Source organism: Rhipicephalus microplus, unplaced genomic scaffold (assembly GCF_043290135.1).
Source record: "Rhipicephalus microplus isolate Deutch F79 unplaced genomic scaffold, USDA_Rmic scaffold_15, whole genome shotgun sequence".
Classification (NCBI taxonomy): Eukaryota; Metazoa; Arthropoda; class Arachnida; order Ixodida; family Ixodidae; genus Rhipicephalus; species Rhipicephalus microplus.
In genome coordinates, this window is record NW_027464588.1 from 5,337,818 (window position 1) to 5,363,120 (window position 25,303).

A 25,303-nucleotide genomic window follows, 5' to 3' on the forward strand; every position below is an offset into this window, starting at 1 on the left:
TCTTTCTACTCCATGATTATTGTGGCTAATATTGTATATTAAAGAAAGGTTAAAAGATAGAAACACTGTTCTAACATGTTTTAAAGGGTTACATTATCGAGGCGCACCAATGTTGGCAGTGCCTTGTGTAGTACTATTACACCCTTTAGGGCACACCTGTAAATAAATAGGGCATTGGCCACCGAGAAAGAAATTACCCGCTCAAGGGGAAATATTACTATAATGAACGCCCCTTACCAACTTAAAAAAATCAGAGGGACTGTGTCACCGAATTGAGTTTTAAAGTCCAAAGAGAAAGTTGTGGGCTGGCAGTCATTGATGTACCTTGCATATAAAGAAAACCACACTACTCAGCACTGGTGCACTTCAAAAGTTAGAAGGATCCTGCTTCACTACTCACCAATGATCAAGTAAAATGCTGAGCGAGGGGGAATTCAGCAATAAGGTGCATGTAATTGAAATAGCTTTTGAAAACCGTCCACGAAACGTTAAACACACACGGCAAATTTGACAATATTTAGAGGAAGACTGCGGTCGTCGGAGGGAAAAATTTGCTTGATGTTTAATTGAAATTTTTGATAATAATGGCAGAAAATGCAATTGTTTTTTGCATTTTTATGTTCCTTTCCCGAAACTTTTGCGCATGTTATACACACATTCTTGGCTGCAGTGAAAGTGGCGCCTGTTATAATCACCATCAGCTGCCAGAAACACATGAACACTGTTCTTTACCTATCCTACATGAACTCGCGAACGACAGGTTTTTATTTATTCTACTTGTCGATATCGTAATGTGCCGCAACGTGATCAAGTTGTGTTCCGCGCTTGACTTGAGATTAACAGTGAGACTGTGGTTGTAAGAGCACTTATAACCTTTTTGTAAATGATTCGACTCGATGTAGAATATAGCACTTGGTGAACTTGGAGCAACAATATAAACTCACAATCATAAATCACCATCGTTATCCATCGTGTGGTTGCTTTCCCGTTTCCCTACCCCGGTGTAGAGGAGCAGGCAAGAGAACACTGTTACTCACGCAGGCCTCTATGCTTTTCTGGGAATCGAAATCCCTCTATCTAGGTGGATTTCAGCTTTTTCATGCAAAGACAGCATCACCTCTACGTCATGTACTGTACCACTTTATTCCTCATCCATTTTCCCAGAGGGGAATAGGTAATAATGAATGAGCGTTAAATTTCCAATTTCTATCCTTTGTTCATAGTGAGGCTTTGGTTCTGGAAGACGATGTATTTAGGCTGCATGCGGGTGATTATTATACAGCTACTAGCTCGTAATATATTCACGTGGTGTGTGACGCCAACAGGCCGAAAAATGTTCGAAACTCAGAGTCAGGGCTATTAGCGTCCCTGATTCTGAGTTTGTCTGCCTGAAGAGGATGCGTGCCTAAAGAGAACAGATGGATTACCGCTTAGAGCAAGTAACGTTTTGCCTACTTTCTTTGCATCATTGTCTGTTAAGCTTAATTATTATAATGTATAACAAAAAAATTAAGCCCCACAATTTTTACATCCTTCGATCAACTATTTAGGTTGCGAATATTCGCTTTTATGGCCTGAGGTGCTAAAGATATTTAAAAAAATTTTTAAAAGTGAACAAGACTAATTATCAGGAAGGATTGAATGTGTAAATGTAAATAGCAAAAAACGGGAAACGTTCTAATGAATATTGCATCTTAGGTTGTGAATGTGGATGACACTCCGGCCTCTGCACCGTTGACATGGTCATATATCTTGCGAATGATGTCGATGTCGTCAATTACGGCGTTCGTGACCATGTCGATGAAGACGAGCACAATGACGGAGACGAGGCAGACCCCGCCGATGATCATGACGTGCTCCTTCACGTAGCGGTTTGTGGCGTCAGGGCAGCTTCTAGTGTGAACGCGGAACCAAGCCTGGTGATCGGACAAGTTCAGTACGCTGCGCCCGCAGAAGATGCCAGTGAAGGTCGACTCGGGGCGGCAACACGACGGCGGCACCGAGCACCGTTCTTGGCTCGGGTTCGACGCGTCACAGTGGAAGTAACTGCAAAGACAAGTTACATGAAGATAAGACGAGGATAAGAATTGGATACTTGTGATTGGTTAATTTGTTTTTTTCAAGCATCGAATATCCACGAATTGTGCTGACCTGTATAATAATTGATACTAAAAACCATCCTGTGGGCGGGTTTGGATACGCCGTATTGGGCTATTAGCTTTGCTTTTTTGCATCTTTAACAGCTAATAGAACAGTGCTGTGTTCAACACATACGCTCAAGAAAGTGCGGGTCAACGCATTTTGACGTTCGGTGACGTTAAAGGAGTCCTGAAGTGAAACAACGATTTGGTCTAAATTGACAAACTGCACTCTGAAACCTCTGGTGGCATTTGTTTGACTATCATAAGCTCATTATTAGCGAAGAAGATTGAGGTTGGAGTTTTGTTTTTAATTTTCCCACCGATGCGGTGGCCAGGGGGCTGAGGTCTGTAGTCGCACCACACATGGGCTCCTGCTCTTATTACTATTTCCTTTGCAACCTTGCCTGGACACTGCTTGCGTTTAGTGACCTGGAATTCGTCACGTTGCAGGGCATCGTTAGACACCAGACTCATCACAGAGAGTGTATTTTTTAGTAGATATTGAACTCTAAACATATTTTGCCTGTTCGCTGGGACACAACATCGCCAAGGAATACAGAGGCCGCGCTTCACGTGAACGCCGCTGTTGCACGAGGACGGGCCTTCGAAACGAGCTGGACACCAGCGGCTCGTAGGTGCACGAGCACGCTGCTCGCGCAACACAAAGACGCAGCGTCTGAGGTAAAGAGCTAACGCTCTCATGGAAATGCAGACGTCTAACCCACGTTAAGAAAGCCTGAGTATGATGCAAGTGCACAGCACGGAGCCTAACTCAAGAACGGCATCACAATGGACGTTTGATGAAAATAGTGGCAAAACGACAGGCAAAGCCCACATTGAGTGGCCTCAAGCTAGCCGTAAAGGCAGGTCAGTGAAAGACGACAAGTCAGCCGAAGAACGAGCTACGCAACTTGTGAAGCCAGACGCCTAATCTCAACTGCAACGTCAACGCAGCACTAGGATGCGGCGATTCCCTATTGATGACTTCAAAATTGTATCCGCCCACAACCAGAACTATATCTTTCAAAACGAACACTCATCGATGTTACACATGCCATCGGAAATCCAGTGGCTTGGCCAGCAGGACTTCTATGACCATGTACGAATGCAGGTGCAGAAAGTAGAGAATGTGATCATAGCAATCACAGCAAGTACTGCACGAGCTTCCAAACTGCAAAGTATAAATTCTATACAGCTTGGTGGAGTAATATATCAGGTAAATCCGCACATTCGACACACCGATGATTTGTGCCGCGAAGTGATCTACGGCCTCGAACCAGGAACAAGCCCCACAAAGATTGTTGCAGGACTTGGCGTAGACCCAAGATACCATGTCCTTGACGCGTGCATGCTGGAATCTTCCACAGCTGCACTTATCACTTTTGATGGGCAGTACGTTCCTTCTTACTTGACGTACCTCACTGGAGACTAGCGATGCAAGTCAAACCGGAAGTCCATCGAATATTGTCGAACCTGTGGCGCCATAGGTCACCGAAAAGAGATCTGCCCTCAGCCAAAAGCGAACTTCTGCTACAAATGCAGCCACGACAAGGACACAGAACCACATGACTACCAACCGATGTGCAAGATCTGCGGAGAAGACCACGAGACTGCTGGAAAAAAATGCAAGAAGAAACTCCGAAACAACCCCCCTCCTTATCAAGTAAGACGCCAGCAGCTCGATAAAGCCCGCGTCCTTGAGAATCGCTGCAGTGCTTGCACCAATATTTTACCCGAGTCAGTTATCACACCAAATATTTCATGGGCCCCCTCTTTTCCCCCAAAATATCATCGAAGTCACTCACGCTCTAAGAAAGAAGGTCGCTCTGGATCCCGCACGAGATCATGGTCTCGCTCCGTTAGGGGAATCAGTTACGCCGCCGCGGTGACCGGTAGTGACGGGCTTAGTTCTCTAAATACTACAAGTGCCTCGACCATCTCGCCTGCTCATACAGCGACCATCCGGGCTCTAGAAAATAAAGTCCAAGATCTTCAATGGAGGGTACAACAACGCCCACCTGTCGACTGTAGGACACTAGAACTTGACGAGAGCATACTAAAACAGACGGAAGCCAGAATAATGAAGCGGGTAGAAGAAAGGCTGCAAGAACATGGAGCGAAGATGTTCGACCTCGTCGAACAACGCCTTTAACCTTTCGAAAAAGCTCTCACTGCGAAACTCCTCGCATCCATAGACATAACCATAGAGAAAGTGGATACTAAAATAATGAAAAAGGCAGGCCCACTTACCCGTACTGTAAGCACGTTCGACGCCAAGCTTGATGACTTCATGGCACAAACGCATAAGGTCATAACATATGCATACAAAAATTTTGTTACCAATGAGCAGCTGGTGGAGCAATCAGGGAACAAGCGGAAAGAGGGAAAGACTTTAGGGAATGAAACTGCAGCGGAAATTCAATCGACAGCACCAAACGACCGGTACCAGGCGGGGATCAACTGCCAGAATGGCAGCTCCCACACATAGACAGTCTGAGCCACTCCCCGCACTTCGAATTTGGCACTGGAAATGCAGATCCTAGAGACCTCGTTCTGCATACATGCAAGAATATGTTAAAAAAAATATCCAGATATGATCGCGTTGAGGAAACCCCCCCCCCCGAAAAAAATAAAGCTCCTTGGCTACAGCACTCTCACATGCTCACCCCGGAGCGCAATTCTAGTCAAGAAGACTCTAACCGCACAGGCTCATGAAATTTAAGACATTGGCATCGAACACATTATCGTGGAGATAATCCCCACTCGAAGACTCAACAAAACTTATACCTGGCCAACCTTTACAGCCCTCCACGGGAGCAGTTACACCAATACGACCACTTCCTCCACGAGCTCCGTCAAATGGTTAACGGCAACGGACTCGTCTTAGTTGGGGACTTCAATGCTTCACACGCGGCTTGGCGCTATCACAGCACCACCAAGAAGCGGGCGCGTGTTCACGACGCTGTACAGAAACACGGTCTGACGCTGTAGAATGACTTGCTCCATCCACCCCGAGTGGGCAACAGCGTGTCGAGGGATACTAATCCTGATCTCACGTTCCCTAGAGACGTGCACAACGCAACGTGGACAAGGTTACCAGACACTCTAGGGAGTGACCATCACATAATTCAAATAGAGGTCAAACAGGCTCACCGCTTGCTCAAGACAGAAAAACCTCGGCTCATGGACTGGACCGCCTACAGGAAGAACCTTGATGACTGGACTACCAAAGATATTGAACCCTGGTTAAACAGTGTTGAAGGGGTTGCTGACGGAAAAACCAAAACGATACACTTCAACGAGGACAATCCAGCAGTCAATAAACATCTCCTTCACCTATGGGAAGCTCTAACATCGCCTAATAAACGATTGCAACGGCAAAAGCTCAACCGCAAGCTGAAGCGCCGCATCGCCGTACTCACTAGACAGGCACAGGAGTACGCCGAGAAATGGTCCTTTGTGGTCCTTCTGCGACAAACTTCAAAGGACATTGAGCACGAAGAAGACTTGGCGAATTCTTCGAGCCCTGATCGACGAAACCCATACCAAAACTAATCAAAGAAATACAATTCAGTGGCTCATGCACCACTATGAGGGCATAGAGCGCCAGTCACTCCAAGAACTTCAAGCAAAACTGCGTTGCTCGGTTAACCAGCAAGCTACCTCCATCGGCGACTCGACACCCAGGGAGTACTGAGCAGCACCGAACGAAGCACTAGACCAGCCTTTCACGCTGGCAGAGCTACACGCGACCCTCGCTAAGATTACGCGCAACACGAGCACAGGAAAAGACGGAGTGACCACTAAGCACCTACGACAGCTACCGCCCCGGGAGTTGACGGCGCTCCTTCGGCACTATAACGACTGCTGGAGGAAGGGCGAGCTACCACAAGCCTGGAAGCACTAAGAGGTGACCATGGTACCCAATCCAAACAAGCCACTGTCGATTGCGAATCTTTGTCCCATTTCCCTTGCATCTGGCGCTGGGAAACTCTTTGAGCACTTGGTAAACGAGCGGCTCACCACACATCTCGAAGATAATGGTCACTACCCGAACAGCATGTTCGGCTTCCGCCAATTGCTCAGCACACAAGACGTCCTCTTGAAGATAAAGTAAGATACTCTTCGCTTGAGCAAGCAGAATAAGTCATCTGTTCCAGCTTTGGACGTAAAAGGCGCATTTGACAATGTGCGCCACGAAGCCATTCTGTGTAGCCTGGAAGATGTCGGCTGTGGTGTCAAGACATACTCCTATATGCTGGGTTTCCTCACCAACCACACTGCCACTGTAGGGATTGCAAATATCAGGAGCGAGCTTTTTCAACTTCCTAACAAAGGCACGCCGCAGCGCTCAGTGATATCACCAGTGCTTCTCAACTTGGCCCTCCTTAAGCTCCCACGTCTCTTGAACGCTGTCTCTGGGATACATCACGCGTTATACGCCGATGATATCACTATGTGGACAAGAGGTTCAAGCATGGGTGAACCGGAGGACCGACTTCAAAAGGCGGTTAACATCACTGAAAGATATCTCAAGACCTGGGGCCTCGATTGTGCTCTGACCGACTGTTTCGCATGGGAGTTCATAATACGTGGAAAGAACTCATCGAAGCACGCCTCATCAACCAGGTCGAGAGACTCAAGCTGTAACTCACAGGGCAAGCAGTCCTTCGACGCACAGGATACCAGACCAGCCTTGAACCCAACGAAGAACGCAAAGGCAAAATACCGTCACAGCTGCGAGAAAGCCTTGAAATTCAGCAGGTCCCTCGAAACATGCATCCTCAACATCACCGAGAAAGGCGGCTCGCCAAGGCTTACATTATCCTAAAAAAGAATGCAATGATCCGCCGGCGCGATACGTGGACGCAGCCGAATATCCGGGACGTAATGTCTTCGCAATTACCATCACAGTTAACAAGGACGCGGTACTGGCATCGGCGACTATCATCGCCAAACGTGCGGAAACAGCTGAAGAGGCTGCTATAGCACTCGCCATCCAGACGAGTGAGGATCCCATCGTGGTATTTACCGACTAACAAACAGCGGCACGAAAATACCTGAAAGGCAGGGTCTCCACGGTGGCGATTAGGCTAGTAAAGCGCATGGACAATCCTCCTCCCAACACATGCATCGTGTGGATACGGGTCATGAAGGTCTCGAGGTAAATGAAACGGCACACATCGCAGCGCGTGAATGCGCCAACGGGGCGTTCCCATACGAGATCCGAGACACCTCCCACTCAACAACAGAATCAAAGGCAAGAGAAGCCATACCTATAACGTACCATGCATTACTGCAACATTATCGGCTCGAACGCAGGTTATACCCACCGCCACATCCAAAACTCACAAGAGACGAATGGACTGACCATAGGCGTCTTCAAAGCAACACGTTCACCCACGGCGTACTATTGCACCATATGAGGCCCACGTCGCACAGCTACATCTACCCTCACTGCAATGTGGCAGACACTCTGGCGCACCTCCTACTGCAGTGCAAAATAAGTGCCCCACGACTACGAGCAGCAGCACCAGATGCGGACCAAGACCTCCTCAGTGAAGCGTGGGAGGCTGTGATCTCCCAGCCGGACCTGGTCGAGCAGCGTCAACTCGTCGCTCGAGCTCGGCGGGCTGTCCAAGCCAGAGGGTTCCTGGAATAAGGGACCCTCCCACCTTCACTCACAAGCTTCTTTCAATAATTGTTTCTCTCTCTCTCTCTCTCGCACCGATGCTTACGCATGTGGCTTCAAACATTTCACCATGCATTATTGAAATTTTGGAAACGTTGTCTCGATAAAATTTCCTGGAAGTTCGTTTGATAAATACCCACAGGTGAAAATGTACTGAAGATGTATTGAATAGGAGCTACCTAGGACCCAGTACACGCCTTCGAATCCCATCACATCATAGTGTTTGTGCAGGAATCTCAAGTGGCGTGTCCACACGCATTTTCGTTTTGCGCGTTTTCTCGCTTAGCAAGCGCTGAGTGGCGGCGAAATCGAAGTTTTCGGGATTGTGAATCTGTACTTCACTAGTACGCAAAAAAGTCTTAAGTGTGTCTTAAACTAACGCCTTTATATATGCACGAAAATAATAAAACAGTCGCTAACCGCTGAAGGTGCCGTGACCAATATGCATTTTTTTTCAGAATATTCTTTCAATGACCATTGAATATCTTACCAATAATATTCTAAAAAACATAGGATCGTGTATAGCTGCCTCAGTATGTGCGAAGGCGACAATTTGCTCCTTTTTTGTTCTAAGTCGATGCAATGAACCACCATCTTTCACAAAGAGCTTCATTACATCCGTACATCGCAGTACTTCTTCCAACAACTTTCCGCAAGTAACATTGTTTTTTTAATGTCTCCATGATTTGAGGCATTGTAAGGTTTCTGCACCAACACTTATTTTCCAAAGTAAAAACTGCGAATGAGGTTGTGAGCTCACTTACATGTTGTCGTTCCAGTCACGAAAGTTTAGTGACGTCATGCCGCAGCACTTGAGGAAACGCTGTATTTCGTCTACGGGGTCGTGAATATCCTGAGAATCACGGTAGTGGAGTACGAGCTTCTCAGATATTGTCGCCTTTATCACACTCTTCATGCTTCCTACGAAATTGGACGTATCACGCACATTAGCAATAAATTTGTACTAAAGTCCAATATCTGCTCGTGTCGATGATTGGTAGAAGCCGAGAAGGAAGAAGATCAGTATAGAATAAACATGGAGTATGAGCCGGGCCACGTCACCCAGTCATCATAGCGTCACACAAGTCGACAGGATGAAGACCTGGCCACCACTCATCAACCTCACATAATTCACGAAGCCACCTGCAGTACGCCTCAACTGAATATCGACCACAAAAGAGGTGATCTCAGGCGCATTCAGTTACCGGCACCATGACAGAACCATCGACTGAGCTCGACATCCCCAAGTACACCGGATCAGCGGACGACAGACCCGTACAGGACTGGTTCAACCTATTCGAGGTCCACGCCGCCGCTGCATCCTGGTCGGAGCGGGAGATGATCATCAACTTCACCGACTACATCTCCGGTGAGGCATTCAAGTTTTACCTGACACACATATTCGAAAACGACGAATCATGGCAAAAGATCAGGGAAGAGATGATTACCCGTTTCAAAGAATACGATGAAGACCTGTTCATACCTGATCAGCGGAAGGCTTTTCAACTGACCCATCACAGTTACGCGAAGTCTTCCCGCAGTAAGCCTATTTTTCAAACGAGATCTCAGAGAAAATATACCACCATTGTACCATTGTATGACTCGTCCAAATACACTTCACGCATTACAACACCAACTAGGGACTTGCACGTCGCAGCAGAGAAGGTAATGCCACCGTATGCCGATAGGAATGTAGACCATTTTGCCAAAAGACCGGACTTACGGTTGGATTTTTCACGGGCAAATAAATCGGCATTTCCAATGTATTTACGGCACCATAATACTTCAGGTATTACTGAACAACCCGAATCACTTGATGCTTCGTGTCGCACACATGGCCCACACGGCTTCGGACGCGTGACGGCATTTACGCACGACGAGTTAGTAAGTCCACATGAAACCAAACCAGACAACGAATGTTCACAGAAACATCATTCGTTCAAAGTATTCAGCTCTGAAGTTCCATCTCCTGTCATCAACTTTACTGATAAACCTGATGAAGCACCTCACAAGATCGTAGCATTTACGCATGACGAGTTAGTAAATCCGCACGAAACCAACCCAGACAACGAATGTTCACAGGAATCTCATTTGTTCAAAGTATTCAGTTCAGCAGTTCCACAGAGACAGAAGCATTCACAATCAGCATCTTGTGAAGAAGAGTGTTCTGCAGAAGCGTCGAGTGTTCATCAATCACAAGATCGAAGCGTTGTGTATCCAGTATACAAACTCACTGTCAACAATAAAAACAAAAACGCAGGTGCGACTTCTGAGGACATAAGTACGCTTCAGGCAACCAATGAACGGTTTATAAATGCAGAAGATTCAAGTGCACGAAACCCATCACATTGTTTTGCACCGGAAACAGTTGCATTGGTTGGCATCGTAGAAGCCTGGGGAGAACTCGCTAAGAATCCTGGCGCACCACGATCAATGTCACATCACAAGCAAGTTGACGAAACCAAGAAATTCCAACGTCAACATATACTCCAACATTGTCAACGACGAATGAAAACGTCATTGAATGCACTTTTAAGGCTTAGAGAACATTTCAAAAAGGCCCAGTGTCGTGGATACATTCTCCACCAAAGATCAAGAATGTGCCTTCGATCTAAACATCTGCGACATCGCCATAGAAAAATCTCAAAAAGCCACAAAAGCACCCCTTGTACTTGGCAGAAACACAGGCAGCGCCCAATCAACCTCAATCAACGCGCACGCAAGCTGCCTGCACGGCCTGTGCCACGACAAAAAATTCGATGCCTAAGATATCTGAACTGTCCATTCTGCAAGGTGTTCGAACCTCCTTTGTTCTTCACAAGAATGCCGGCTGCGATTTCCGCTATCTCCACGTCCAAAGCATTCTTGTGTTATCCAGGACGCAACCAACAGCCTCGCCCACCAGAACTCCTGCGTTAACCGGATAGCTGCACTCTTTCCTGAAGTTTTGCCAGTTTACGGAACACCACGGGGCCATGAAACCAATTGTGAAATTTGACATTTGTGACTTCTCAACCTCTCCTTGTGTACTTTTTCTTGTTCGTAATTCATGCCTTCTTTCGGGGGGAGGGGGAATCGTGTGACGTATGAAGCGATGATTGGTAGAAGCCGAGAAGGAAGAAGATCAGTATAGAATAAACATGGAGTATGAGCCGGGCCACGTCACCCAGTCATCATTGCGTCATATATATATATATATATATATATATATATATATATATATATTAAAATGAGATTTAACAGACAATAATGCCAAGGAATGTATTGAAGAAGTAATTAGAACCAGTGTAATGTAAATAAGAAGAAAGAAAAGTGGGTGAAAATATAACTTACCGTGAGTAGGAATCGAACCTGCGACCTTTGAATAACGCGTTCGATACTCTAGCCAGTGAGCTATCATGGCGGCTATCCCTACAGCCACTTTATTGGGTTTATATGTGAGTTCAAACGTGGAACTGTCAGTCAGCGCCATCTGTAGCCACCACGCCGAGTGTAGAAAACCCTTTTATGAGCCTGTGTCGTCAAGTAGCACGTGAACTTATTACGAGGGGGACGCTGACCAATAGTCTCTCGCATACAACCTAACGGCGCCAAGTCTGCCAGTACGAGACCCTCGTTAATGAATAAGGAAAAAAAGTGTACACTTAAGGGTTCGTTTTTCCATGTTTTGACACAATAATAATGAGATGTAACAGACAATGATGCCGAGGAATGTCTAGGGGAAGTTATTAGAAAAAAGTTCGATTCCTGCTCACGGCAAGTTATATATATATATATATATATATATATATATATATATATATATATATATATATTACTTTGAACGAAATAACAGACCGCGACGAATTGACGTCTCGCTCGCCCCCAGACCAGGAAGCAAAAGTCCTCGTCTTTCTCTACATTTAAGTGATTTCACGCTACAGGTATGGCTCATACCCATTACCCTACCTGTGACATTACTCCCTCTCCTTGATGCTGGTGATGAGCGATGAAAAAAATGAGAAAGAAAAGGAGCTACTATGAAATCTCACACCTGTGTCGTAAGGCAAAAAAATTGGCTGGTGTCATAGAAGTACTCAAGAAAGAAAGGAGTTAGGACAAAAGACAATCAAAAAGAAACAAAAGTGACAAAAAATTTATTGCATGGTAAGTCAGTCAACGTTCGATTGCTGACGCGAGAAATATGGCTTGAGCCTTGACACATGCGCCACATCACTTTGTGGAAACCGACGGGAACGTCTTGAGGTGCGCTCTGGGAGAACTTCGTAAGTAACGTCACTGAGTCGGCGTAGAACTTTGTACGGGCCGAAGTAGCGCTGCAGCAACTTTTCAGAGTGAACAAGCTGTCGAATCGGGGTCCACACCCAAACTTCATCGCCTGGTTGGAAGGTAACCTCTCGTTGTGTAAGGTTGTAGGGGTGTTTGTCGGCAGTTTTGCGAGCCTGAATACGGCGTAGGGCCAGTTGACGAGCCTCCTCGGCGCGTTGAGTGAACAAGGCAGTGTCCGCGTTGAACACCCCAGGTTGTTGGGAAGGAGCATTGTGTCGAGCATTGTAGTGGCCTCTCGACCATGAACTAAGCGAAATCGGGTGAAACCTGTACTCTCTTGGGCTGCTGTGTTGTAAGCGAAAGTTACATAAGGGAGTATATTATCCCAGTTCTTGTGATCCATGGCCACATACATTGACAGCATATCTGCAATGGTGTTGTTCAACCGTTCAGTGAGTTCCTTTGTTTGGGGGTGATAACCCGTGGTTTTCCGATGTTCTCTATCACTTAGTCTCAGCACTTCTTGAAGAATCTCTGCGGTGAGAGCTGTACCATTATCAGTACTTATCACAGCTGGCGCTTCGTGATGAAGTACGATGCTGGTGACGAAGAACTGGGCAATTTCTGCTATAATAGCTCTGGGCAGCGCCTTCGTTTCGCTGTAACGCGTTAAATACTCGGTGGCAACCACAATCCACCAGTTTCCAAACGAAGACGTTGGAAACAATCTGAGCAAGTCAATGCCAATTTGATGGAAGGGTGTTTTCGGCGTGGCGATAGGCTGTAGTAGTCCTGCTGGTCGGACAGGTGGAGTCTTACGGCGTTGGCAGTCGCGGCATGTGCGGACGTACTGTTTGACTATCTTCGCGAGGCATGGCCAATAGTATGAGCGTCGAATTCTTTCCAATGTGCGCGTGTAGCCAAGGTGTCCTGATGATGGTTTGTCGTGACAAGTATGTAAAATATCGTCCCGAAGCGAAGTCGGTGCAACCAGTAGGTAAGTAGCCTGGGTATGTTCGAACTTTTTCTCATAGAGGACTCCATCAGTGATGCAGAACGAGGCCAGCGAACGTGCAAAGTTTCGAGGAAGACAGCTTTTTCGGCCTTCGATGTAGTCAATCAGCTCCATGTCGTCGCGTTGTTGTTGAGCCAAGTCGATTACTGGTACAGAGGAAAGGAGTGTATCGTCCTCTTCAACGTCCGCGTTCATACTTCCAATCAGCCACGTGAAAGACAGTCAGCGGCAGTTTGTTTGCTTCCGGACTTGTGAATAACTGTAACGTCAAATTCTCGAAGGCTCCACCGTGCTAGACGACCGGAAGGATCTTTGAGGTTGGCCAGCCAGCATAAAGAATGGTGGTCGCAAACTACCCCGTATGGTAAACCGTACAAATAAGGGCGAAACTTTGTTATAGCCCAAACAACGCCTAAGCATTCTTTTTCTGTTGCAGAGTAGTTTTTTTCTGCGGATGATAGTGTTCGACTTGCTTAGGAAATCACGCGCTCTACACCATTTTGCCATTGAACCAATACAGCTCCAATTCCGACATTGCTGGCATCCGTGTGCAGCTCTGTGGCAGCGTTGTCATCGAAGTGACCGAGTACAGGAGGGGCTTGAAGATGATTTCGTAGCGTGTCAAAGGTTTGATGCTGATCATGACCCCAGACAAATGGTAAGCCGTTATTTGTAAGTTCAGTTAGCGGTTCAGCGATTTTTGAAGTCTTTGACGAAGCGTCTGTAATATGTGCACATTCACAGAAATCGGCGGAGATCGCACTTGTTCGTTGGGACAGGAAATGCAGCAACAGCTTTCGTTTTCTCAGGTTCTGGATGTATACCAATGTAGCTGACAACATGACCAAGAAACATCAGTTTCTTGAAAGCAAGGTGGCATTTTTTAGGTTTGAGAGAAAGTCCAGCTGTTCGAATCGCCTGAGGAACTACCTGTAAGCACTGGATGTGCTGCTCAAACGTGTCAGAGAAGGCGACCACATCGTCAAGGTACACAAGACACGATTGCCATTTTAGCCCAGAAAGAACCGTGTCCATCATTCTTTGAAAAGTAGCTGGCACCAAGCATAAGCCGAAAGGAAGGACCTTGAACTCGTAGAGTCCATCAGGAGTAATGAAGGCGGTCTTTTCGCGGTTGCTCTGATCTACAGAAATTTGCCTATAGCCGCTGCGTAGATCCATGAAAGAAAAGTAAGGAGCGTTGAGAATGTGGTCCAGCGAGTCATCTATTCGTAGTAAAGGATACACGTCTTTCTTGGTGATCTCTTTCGGTAGTCGACGCAAAATTGCCGGGTACCATCTTTTTTCTTTACTTACTCAACAGGGGATGCCCAGGGACTGGTCGATGGCTTGATGATATCGTCCTTGAGCATCTGCTGAACCTGTTGGTGTATAACGTCTTGTTCTTTTTGCGAGACTCTGTAGGCGTGCTGTCGAATGGGTCTCTCGGTATGCTAGGTGTTGATATGATCCTTGTCAAGCGGTGTTTAGTCCACTCTCGAAGTCGTAGCGAAGCAGTCCTAAAATGAGTCGAGTAGCTTCAGAAGAATTTTCCGTTGTGCGGATGGTAGACCCTGGTTTACGACAAGAGTGCTTGCGAATGTCATGTCGGAATTATTGCGCGACGAAAGAGCAGATAATATTGAGGGACCAGGGACGTCGGCAATATCCTCAAGGTATGCGATCACAGTGTGTTTGTTAAGATGGCAATACTCCTCGCTGAAATTCGTGACTAATAGGCATGCCTGCTTCTTCCTGGGCTGAAAAATACTTTGGCCAACGCAGATTTGCTGTGAAAAAAGTAGAGACAGATTTCCTTCTGCAGTTACAGCATCGGGAACGTCTTCATCACATTCAACGTTGATGAAGAAGCTGCTGCAGGGAGGCAAAGTAACAGATTCGGAAGATACACGTAGGGCAGCCTTCGATAAGTGGGCGTTTTTTGGTTCAGGATGAACAGGTCCTCGAACGACACCTGCAAGTATCGTAGGTCAATAATTGCGCCGTGTTCGCGAAGAATGTCCAGTCTCACAGTGAGTGGACAGGAGCACACAGGTAACACGAGGAAAGACCCTGTGAACGTCGAAGCACGGATTCGAACACGGGCTGTTCACATTCTAGTCAGCGTCACGAGGTGGCCCCCCTGCCGTGCGCAACGGGGTTTCTTGACAAGGGGTAGTTACCTTCCTCAGTTGGGACGCCAGGGCGCTGCTCATAACCGAATAATCGGCGCCGGTGTCAATGAGGGCACAGACGACGTGATTATCGACGTGTACTGTGATGTCGGCGGAAACAGTCTTATGACTTTCAGAAATGACTGGAAAGTCAGAACGGTCTTTGTCGGGTCCTTGCGTCGAGGGAGGCCCTTTGACAGTTCGTTGGGACGTGGCTTCAACCCCAGGAGCCGCGGTTTCTAGTTTCCCCTGTGGGGACTCTGAAAAAGCATAAGATGACGAGGAAACGCTAGGTGAAGTGGGGCGGCGAGGTGATGGTGACTGTGATTTGTGGCGTTGACCAAGGCGAGGAGCTTGCTGGCCGTAAGGTACGCTTCAATGTCGCGGGGACGCTCAGGGGGAAAGCCACGGAGACCAAGTTCGCGGTACTGGCGATAGCGGTAGACGTGACCCGCTTCGCCACAGTGGTAGCAGAGGGGACGGTTATCCGACGTACGCCACACGTTGGCCTTTGCGGCGTTCTGTCGCGATCCAGACGGATGATAAGTTGGTGTACTAGGAAACCTTGAGGCAGGTGGCGGAGTGCCCTGGAATCGATGGCTAGCCTGATCCATTGTCCGCATGGTGGGATCAGGAGCATGTGGTGCAGGAGATCGAAGAGCCGCCGCATAAGTCAGCACAGGGGCCTCAGGCCTTGTTGGCGTGAGTGGGGTGACCACCTGTCGGATCTCGTTTCGGATTAAGTTTGCGAGAGCGCTTACGGGTGGTTGGGGTCCCGCTGCTTGGAGTTGGCGCAGCTCGTCCCACACGACGCTTCTTATAAACTCTGCGAGGGCATGCTTCTCGCTGTCAGCCCCGACAGAGCATGCAGCAGGGGTCACGTCCTGGCGTTCATACTGTGACGACCGATGCTGGAGAGTATACTCCAGTGTGGTTGCATAATTTATGAACTCAGCCACAGTCGTCGGTGGAGTGCGCACGAGTCCGGCGAAGACCTGTTCTTTTACCCTACGCTATAAAAGCCGCACCTTCTTTTGCTCGGACATTCCAGGGTTGGCACGCTTGAAGAGTCGAAGCATGTCCTCGACAAACATCGCAACTCTCTCGTTAGGTCGTTGGTTCGGAGACGAGATGGCCTGCTCCGCTCTATCTTTTCTTTCAGTGCTGTGGTACGCATCACAAAATTGTCGACTGAACTACTGCCACGTCGCAAAGAGCCCTCGTGATTCTCATACCACATTTTGGCAGAGTCTTCTAACGCCAAGTAAACTCTCCGCAGCTTCCGAGCTTCATCCCATTCATTGATGTTGGCAACTCGATCGAAGTGGTCAAGCCAGTCATCAACATCATCAAAAATGTTCCCATGAATTTAGTGTGGTGTTTGCTGCGCATGAAAAACATGCGGGAGAAAAGAACAGGCGTCGTTGGTTTGACTCGCCTAGCTGGTAGTCGAAGCTGCCATCTCGTCCCGAGAGAGAGGACCGTATTCGAGAGGTAGTCCTCGCAGGCGGCGACTGCTTCTTGCCGTGGGAGCTGTAGCTGTCTCCAAGTAGCTCGGTGTGTCGGCTGAAGATCTGCAGCCGAGGCGCATTTACCCCGCACCTCCACCAGTGCCACGAAAGAAATAACAGACAGCGACGAATCGACGTCTTGCTCGCGCGCCCAGACCAGGAAGCAAAAATTCTGTTCTTTTTCTACTTCCTAGCGTTTTCACGCTACAGTTATGGCTCATACCCATTACCTGTGACAATATATATACATACATATATATATATATATATATATATATATATATATTGTAAGGCAACGTTTTTGCTGCTAGTCACTTCTTTTACTCGCCGAGCCTCTGCCCCACAACACAGGTCAGACTGATGATGATTAGTATGTATATATGACAAGATTACGAACATGAATAATGCTCACACTTATTACCCCCCCCCCACGCTTGAGGGGCCAGCCCGGACTCATCTTAGACGAAAACGGAACGTCGAACGAATGGCTTCCGACGCGATACGTGACAATCTCCGAACCACGACAGCGACGATGCGAAGAAAGGTCGCATAGAAGTGACACGGTAGTTCACTGGGCACTGGGGACGTTTGTTCGTTGATTGTATAGGGTCAAATGAAGCGTTACTGAAATTTATCGCACCATCCTGGAGTACGAATAGGCGTTCAAAGCAACACTTCATCCCCGGGACTGAAGGAGACGTCGCGATAAGAGCTGTCGTAGCGTTGCTTGCAATCCTGATGATTGGCTTCTGTATTAAGGCGAGCCCGTTGCCGACATTCCTCGAGCCTTGTGATGAACTTCTCTGGTACGGTTGCCGAGGAGTGAGTTGGAACAATTAGAGAAGAGATGTCAATGGTGAATGTATGGTATTTTTCAAATGAATGGTATCTGGGAAGCAAACCACACTGGTGCCCTGGAGCAGTGCAACAGGCAAAGAAGTAGGTTTAACTGCCGTAACTAATGCTCTGCCATCATGAAAGTGCACCAGGCTAGGAGCGATGGTAAGCCCACCATTGATGTAGCGTCCACACGGGGCCAGGAACACATCATCAGTACTGATCTTATCTGATGTCAGGGTCAGAATATGCGCATTACCTGGAGGAATAAAACAGTCATCAGCGGAGACGAAGCGCTGGCTACGAGTATCTTTATCGGACAAAGGCGCAGTATCTGACATGCGAATGACCCTCTGAGGGCAAGATATCACGGCTGAAGCTGAGGACAGAAAGTCCCACCCTGAAATGAGCGCATTAGTACACGATGGGAGAACGAGGAACTGTATATGGTGAAGGATGCCCTCAATAAAAACTCGTGCTGTGCAAACACCAGAAGGCTGAACGATAACCGCATTAGCACAGCAAAGAGGAGGGTCATCATACGGTGTCTTCACTTTGCGCAAACGAGAACACAAGTCCACACTAATAACTGAGAGCGATGCATCTGTGTCCACTAAGGCTTCAGTCCAAATACCCTCAACACACACAGAAAGTACATTTGAGGGGAGTTCTGGAGGAGTTCGATGCAGTCCGCCAAATGCAGCTTTCGCTCCTTAAGCTGCACTGTTTAGTTTTCCGGGCGATGATCAGACGCCGTGGTAGCCGGACGAAGTGGTGACGAGGAACGGTGCATAGGTGATGGGGAACGATGGCGCGAAAAGCGGAAGGTACTGGCTGCATCGAAGTGCTGTGGAGATGGTGAGTGGCGTTGGTACAGTTGGTATGGGTGGCGATGTTGTGGAGCAGAAGCAAACTCATCCCTCTTGTAGTCACCTTAGCACCGCCTTTCATCTTGTTGACGTCGACGACAGAACAGTGAGATGTGGCCACGTATTCCGCATTAATAGGAAATCGGTCGAGATGGACACAAGGCATAAAAAGAAGGAGGCGGTGCCCTTGGGGTGAGGACATTTAGGGAGGGCTGTGCAGTTTACACATACCGCGGTGATTGCTGGGAAGGTGACGCTGCAACCACCTGAGCGTATGTCGGCTTTGGAGTGGTATGCGAGCTCGGGACTTGCTCACACGTCACGGATGCCAGCTCCTCCCTGACTATGTTGCGGAGGCTGCCTGCATAAGGTGTTATGCGGAGCTCACAAGACAACGAGGTGGCCTGGAGTTGCAGCTCTTCGCGAATCATGAACCGTATCAACGCACGGAGTTCATTGTCATGCGTTGGCCTCAGATCTCTTGTGTCAGGTTGTAAACGTATAAGTTGAAGGTCGTCGAGTCGCTGACACGTACTGATGATATGCGTGACCATGGTGGGGTTCTTTGTCGCCAAATCGTTTAATGTGACGGCACCGATTCCCTTGAGCAGGTGGCGAACGCGGTCATGTTCCGCCATCGAGCTGTCGACGCGACGGCATAGGGCGAGGACATCTTCAATGTACAAAGTATAGGACTCGCCGGAGTGCTGGACACGTTCAGCAAGCTTCCGTTTGGCGATGTCTGCATGTACAGAAGGGTTGGAAAATATCTGACGGAGCTGCAGCTTAAAGGTAGGCCAGTCTGGGAAATCCAGCTGATGGTTGAGAAACCATGTCTTAGCGACCTGCGACAGATAGAACAGCACGCGGGACAGCTTCACAGAATCATGCCAATAGTTAAGCGCACTCACACGGTCGTACTCATCCAACCAGCCGCCAACGTCTTCACCGCGAAGGCCAGCGAACATCGGGGGATCTTTTTGAGGGGCGGTGACAGTCCATGAAGGCATGCCCAGGGGTGTAGGTGGGGTGGATGGAGCCGTGTTGTTGTTGTGCTCGTCTTGCGACATGACCGTGGGCTGACTGCGCAAACGGCGACCCGACCGGAGCTCAAGGGATGATTGGCAGTCGAAGACAACGAAAACGCGCTGCAGGGAGAGGACCAGGGGACCAAAAAGCACTCTCCACAACTTGTAAGGTAACGTTTTTGCTGCAAGCCACTTTTTTTACTTGCCGAGCCTCTGCCCCACAACACAGGTTAGACGAATGATGATGAGTATGCACATATAACAAGAAGACGCACATGAACAATGCTTACAATATATATATATATATATTTATTATTTTTGTATTTTTTTACAGATACTGCAGGCCCTACCCGGGCCCATGCAGGAGTGGGATACAAACAATACATTCAAGCAATAACTAGTAATACACAGGAGTACGGGGCATATATGAAAGAATACATAACTATCAAGTACAGAAAAGTCAAATATATTTTCTCGCTGTTCAACAGAACTGCGCTCAACTAAGAATATTTTCAACATTTGTAGCCGGATGATTTGCACTCAAATGACACTATTTTCAGCATACATCACTTATATGGTGAAATTAATCTTTTCTATCTGTTGAGTGAATGAAGCCGTCGAGGCATATATATATTATGATTGCGAAATGTTCCTGACGTTTTTTTTTCGTTCTAGAACGCTATTTCATTATGCTCCATTTTGAGCGTCAGTGTCTTGGTGCTTACTTCTAGTAAGTTCTAAAGGTAGCCTTTCTTACCCAGCACGAAGTAAACCAGAACGCCGAGGACAAAGTTGACGACAATAAGGATGGTAAGTGCAAAGGAGTACACTCTGAGCAAGAAGGTGTTCTCCCGCAGTGCCCCGACGCAGCCGCACGAGCTGATGGTGAACAGCGCAAGCCCGAATAGGAAGAGCAGCACCTCCATATGTGTTAGCAGCATTCCCGAGATATCCAGGCGTTCCAGGACGTGCTCCTCTTCCCTGTCCCAAGAATCCATGAACATCCTCAATGCATCCCAGATGAAGGATATGCCCACAAACCACAAGAGAAGGCATCGCACCTGTAAGTGCGACAGCGAGAACAACTTTGCACTGACTAGCGTGCTCCCTCTAGCAAGTTGGTTCTTGAAATGCCTCCAAAATTAACTGAAATTGCAGGAGGCAAATTATGGCTTTATTCCTTCAAGAAGATCCTTCGGGGCGGCACTGGCAGACATGTGATGTTGGGCGATGTCGTAAGCCATCCTGCCACTGCCACTATAGTCTACAGCAGTAGACTTGAGGCAATGGAAAGATGCAGTAGCCACTGCCAAAAGTTTGCCGCAGTAATTTAAAACAGAACTGATCGTTTTTTTAGGTTCCCCGCCGCGGTGGTCTAGTGACTAAGGTACTCGGCTGCTGACCCGCAGGTTGCGGGTTCGATTCCCGGCTGCGGCGGCTGCATTTCCGATGGAGGCGGAAATGTTGTAGGCCCGTGTACTCAGATTTGGGTGCACGTTAAAGAACCCCAGGTGGTCAAAATTTCCGGAGCCCTCCACTACAGCGTCTCTCATAATCAAATGGTGGTTTTGGGACGTTAAACCCCACAAATGAAATGAATGTTTTTTAGATTACCGAGCAAGTGTCCGCTAGCAATTTAAACCTACCAACGAAATCTAACCTTTTTTAGATTACAGAGCAAGTGTCCGCTAGCAATTTAAACCGACCAACCAAATTTAACCTATTTCAGCGGTTCTTACATGAAACGCGTTTCAGGACTATCATGTTTGCACCAGTCGTGTATTTCGTTATTCACTGACGTCACATAACACTCAATTTGGTATGTGTGGAGCTATCAAAACAACTGCGAGCACATCATGAAGGGCTCAATGTTCTCTAATGTAGCGTTGAAGCACGCGCGCGTTGGGAACAGCAGCACTACCTTAGCAAAACGCGAGCACTCTATAGTCTGACGCCAGGCACGACCAGCGTCCGTCGGCGCGGCCCAACGGCAACTGGCGCGAAATGCGACATGCTGCATTTCGCGCCAACGCATCAGCCAGACAACTCTGCGTCTCTCTAATTTTGTTACCGAGGGACGCCGGATGCACTGAAATGCGCATGCGGCAAAGAAACACAACGTGGCGCGTGCCTGCGAGTATATGGCAGGACCGGCGCCTGGCGTGCACCAGCGCTGGCTTGACGCGACGAAATGAGCACCGGCGAGCACCCGCACCGCGTCATGTCGAAATGTACTGGCGCCTTGACTGTAGCATGCCGTCATGTTCTCTCATGACACGCATCTCATGACTCAAGTTTGCACCAGTCACATACCTTCGTCATCAATTGGGTCACATAATACCGAATTTGGCATACGTGAAGCTAGTGAAACAGCCGCGAGCACATCATCAGTGTTGCATGTAGTCATGTTCTTACATGACACGCATCCCATGATTATTATGTTTGTATGTGTCATTTATCAATGTCGTCCGTTCGCGCCACGTAATACCACGATTGGTACATGTGATGCTAGCTTAATGGCCGCGAGCACATCATGAGCGTAGAATGTAGCCATGTTCTCACATGACACGCATCTCACGTTTATCAGATTTGCACGAGTATCATACCTTCGTCATTCATTCACGTGCCGCAATACCAGATTTGGTATAGCTGAAGCTAGCGAAACGACCGCCAGCATGTCATGAGCGTGGCAAGTAGTGATGTTTTACATGACACGCGTCTTATGATTATCAAGTTCGCACCGGTCAAATACCTTCTTCATCCATTCACGTACTGTAACACAAAATTTGATATATTTGACGCTAGCGAAACTGCCGCGAGCGCATCATGAGTGTGGCATGTATTCATGTTGTCACATGACACGCATGTCATAATTTTCATGTTAGGATCTGTCGCTTGTGTTCGCCATGCAATCATGCTTTACCACACTAGTTATCCAGCACGCCATGTGAACGAAACCACCGCAAGAGCTACAGGACCATGAAATGTAAATCATGATATTCATTACATATATATCATGCTTTCCTTGTTTTATTTAGTCAAATTTGTTCTTCATACAATCATGGTATGCCATACTAAAATTGGTATCGATACCATTATCGAAACGGCCAGGAGAGCTAAAAGTCGAAGGCGGCTAGATAGATAGATAAATAGATAGATAGATAGATAGATAGATAGATAGATAGATAGATAGATAGATAGACAGACAGACAGACAGACAGGCAGGCAGACAGACAGACAGACAGACAGACAGACAGAAAGACAGATAGATAGATAGATAGATAGATAGATAGATAGATAGATAGATAGATAGATAGATAGACGGAAAGTGCTCACAGTTCACTAAAAGCACTTTGTGTTTAAAACAATTTTTCGTAATAATTTTCAAAAACTTTGGGCGTCAGTCATAAAGATCTTAAAATTCATATTACCATAGAAATACTTAGTTTTACGTAAGAAAGGCACGATATAATGCACGTCATTTGGCGCACTTCAAAATAATTAGTTTGTCTCTTCCCAAAATATTAAGGTAAAATACCAGCGCAGGCTTCTCTCTGCGTCATTTTCCCATTCATGTGCTCATACCCCAGCTGGTGAAAAAACCCATGCTCCCGTGCTTACAAAAACTATGCCATTCCTGCTTATTCATCATTCTGGTACTCATTTACGACTCATTCTGAATAAGAGGGTAGGAAAACACGGACACCAGCAATAAATCATAAAAAAGGAAGTATTTTACGGGCGTTATTGTAGAAAGTACCCAATATCATTGCGTAATGCGTGTGAAAATATTTGTAAGGAATTTTCAGAATTTCTATGCTATTGATTCCGTCTCTGCCAATAAAGCAGATGCTCTGTTACTTCATAATACGCACACACTGGTTTGCAAATAGGTGCGCTGCTGAATAAGCAGCATGATGGGTCGCTCATTAACCAATGTTGATCTTTCAACGTCTGACACTCCTTGTACGTAAGCTTGCAATATGAGCAGGTTGTGTACATCACATGAACTTACCGCTGGATTGACGTCAAGCAGGACCGTCTCCTGCTTCTCTAGGCTGCACACCGACACTGGCGGTCTCAGCGAGCTGGTGCATTCACTTAATCGACCTCTGAATTGTGCAGACATGAGGCTGAGAACGTCGGTGTATGTCCGCTTAGCAGCTCAAAAAGCGCTTGCACGTAACAAGAGTTTTCCGTTACACCAAATGATCGCCTTCTTCTGCATGTTCACGTTCTTTGGTGGCTAATACCCACTGTGGGAGATGGGCGAAGAATTGGGGGTCTTATTAAATCTTATGGCGTTGTTGTTGTTCTTGTTGTTGTTGTTTTTGTCTCTACACATGGTTTGTACCCAATGAAGGGGATTGGCCAATTATAAGAGAATTGTCCATGTATTCCCTGGATTGTTTAATTCCAAGGAACGCTAGTGTAGAAGCCTTCCCAGAATGAAGACCTTGTCTTTTTTTATAATGCGTGCAACGTGATGGAGACAAGGGCTCATTACCAATACTTGTTCCTTTCCACTATTCACTTTACGGATGTTTTAGCTTCTGAAGAAGAACATCGAACAATGTACTATATTTTAATCAAATCTTTCCTTCATTCGTAATGAGTTGGAAAATAATGTTTTGATGTGGTCGTTCGCACTATTACCTCAGTTTGATACTTTTTATTTAGGAATACTTACAATCTTGTCAGTGATGCTTACAGCAGTTGGTCAAAATGGCGTAAAAACATTACAGCACTCATTCGCACTATTTCACCATCTGGCCTAATGTTCTTGAAAAAAAGAAGAAACATAACAGAAAATCGCTTCTATAAATCTAAAATTACGAAAGTAAAACGAGGATGATAAACTCACGAAATGGAAAATTAATGACAAGTTTACACCAGCCTCCAACGAAATTTCGAAATACAGGTGAGAAAGAAAGAGTTAAAGACATATAGGTGACTAAGTCTCTTCATACATATACTGCCAAAATGATTCGTAATGCAATGCAATTATCAGTGCTTTGATTGTAAGCGAAACGCAGATTTTTTAATTATTTATATTAGAGGGCACTCTGTGGTAGTCGTTGCTGAGCCATATTATAAAGAATAACGGACAGCGCGTGGGTTCCCGTGGGATTCGTACTTGAATATTAGAACAATGGGTGTGTTTTATTACTCGCCATAGACAGGTAAATATACAGCTGAATGGACGGCAGCCATCTGAAGTCCCATTCCAATTTTCTCGTAGAAGGCAAATAGACAGCTCCGAGAAGACCACATCGTAGACAAATACGATGCAGGCTACTTTGCTGTCTAAACAAGATGGCGACTCAACAATTCGTTCAGATATGTCGGATCTCGCCGGAATGGTCATCTGCACACAAATAGACATTTCGCCACATACTCATTGTGAGTAACGTTTATTTTTTTAATTCGAACACGAATTAAGAAACAAATTGCAATCTTTACATTTGCTTATTTTAGCTTTCATTTCTCAACGCGAGGTGGCACATCGTCGCGTAGAACCCGGCTTTCCTCAGAGAGGAAAACCAGGCAATGGTAGAGCGTATATCAAATGACATTCAAGAGTTAGCAGGAGAGTGCGAGATAATTATACTAGGTGATATGAATGCGCACAAAGAAGATATAGATGGTTGTACTGACCCAACAGGCAAATTAATCATAGCTGTGTGTGAAAGGCATGATTTGTTCATTTTCAACAGTACCGAGAAGTGTGAAGGGCAAAAAACATGGGAGGTAGGAAGGCTGCAGTCCA

The 25,303-nt window shown here is 46.8% G+C and overlaps 1 protein-coding gene across 1 annotated transcript; it reads right to left on the bottom strand.

Moving 5' to 3' along the window:
* Positions 1 to 1,694: 1,694 nt before the first annotated feature.
* On the bottom strand, positions 1,695 to 23,662 carry LOC142784733 (tetraspanin-33-like). Its single transcript, XM_075883234.1, has 4 exons — positions 23,549 to 23,662; positions 20,291 to 20,594; positions 8,598 to 8,754; positions 1,695 to 2,046 (listed from the first exon to the last, which is right to left on the bottom strand). The coding sequence occupies exons 1-4, from the start codon at positions 23,660 to 23,662 to the stop codon at positions 1,695 to 1,697; spliced, it is 927 nt and encodes a 308-aa protein (XP_075739349.1).
* Between the last annotated feature and the right edge of the window lie 1,641 nt (positions 23,663 to 25,303).

What these genes read in the sequence shown, in the direction of transcription:
- LOC142784733 (XM_075883234.1), bottom strand. Translation starts at nt 23,662, where the DNA reads ATGTCTGCACAATTCAGAGGTCGATTAAGTGAATGCACCAGCTCGCTG. An exon ending in TGCTTGACGTCAATCCAGCG is followed by an intron (nt 20,595 to 23,548) that starts GTAAGTTCATGT and finishes TCGCACTTACAG; the next exon opens with GTGCGATGCCTTCTCTTGTG. An exon ending in TCTGGTTTACTTCGTGCTGG is followed by an intron (nt 8,755 to 20,290) that starts GTAAGAAAGGCT and finishes CCAATTTCGTAG; the next exon opens with GAAGCATGAAGAGTGTGATA.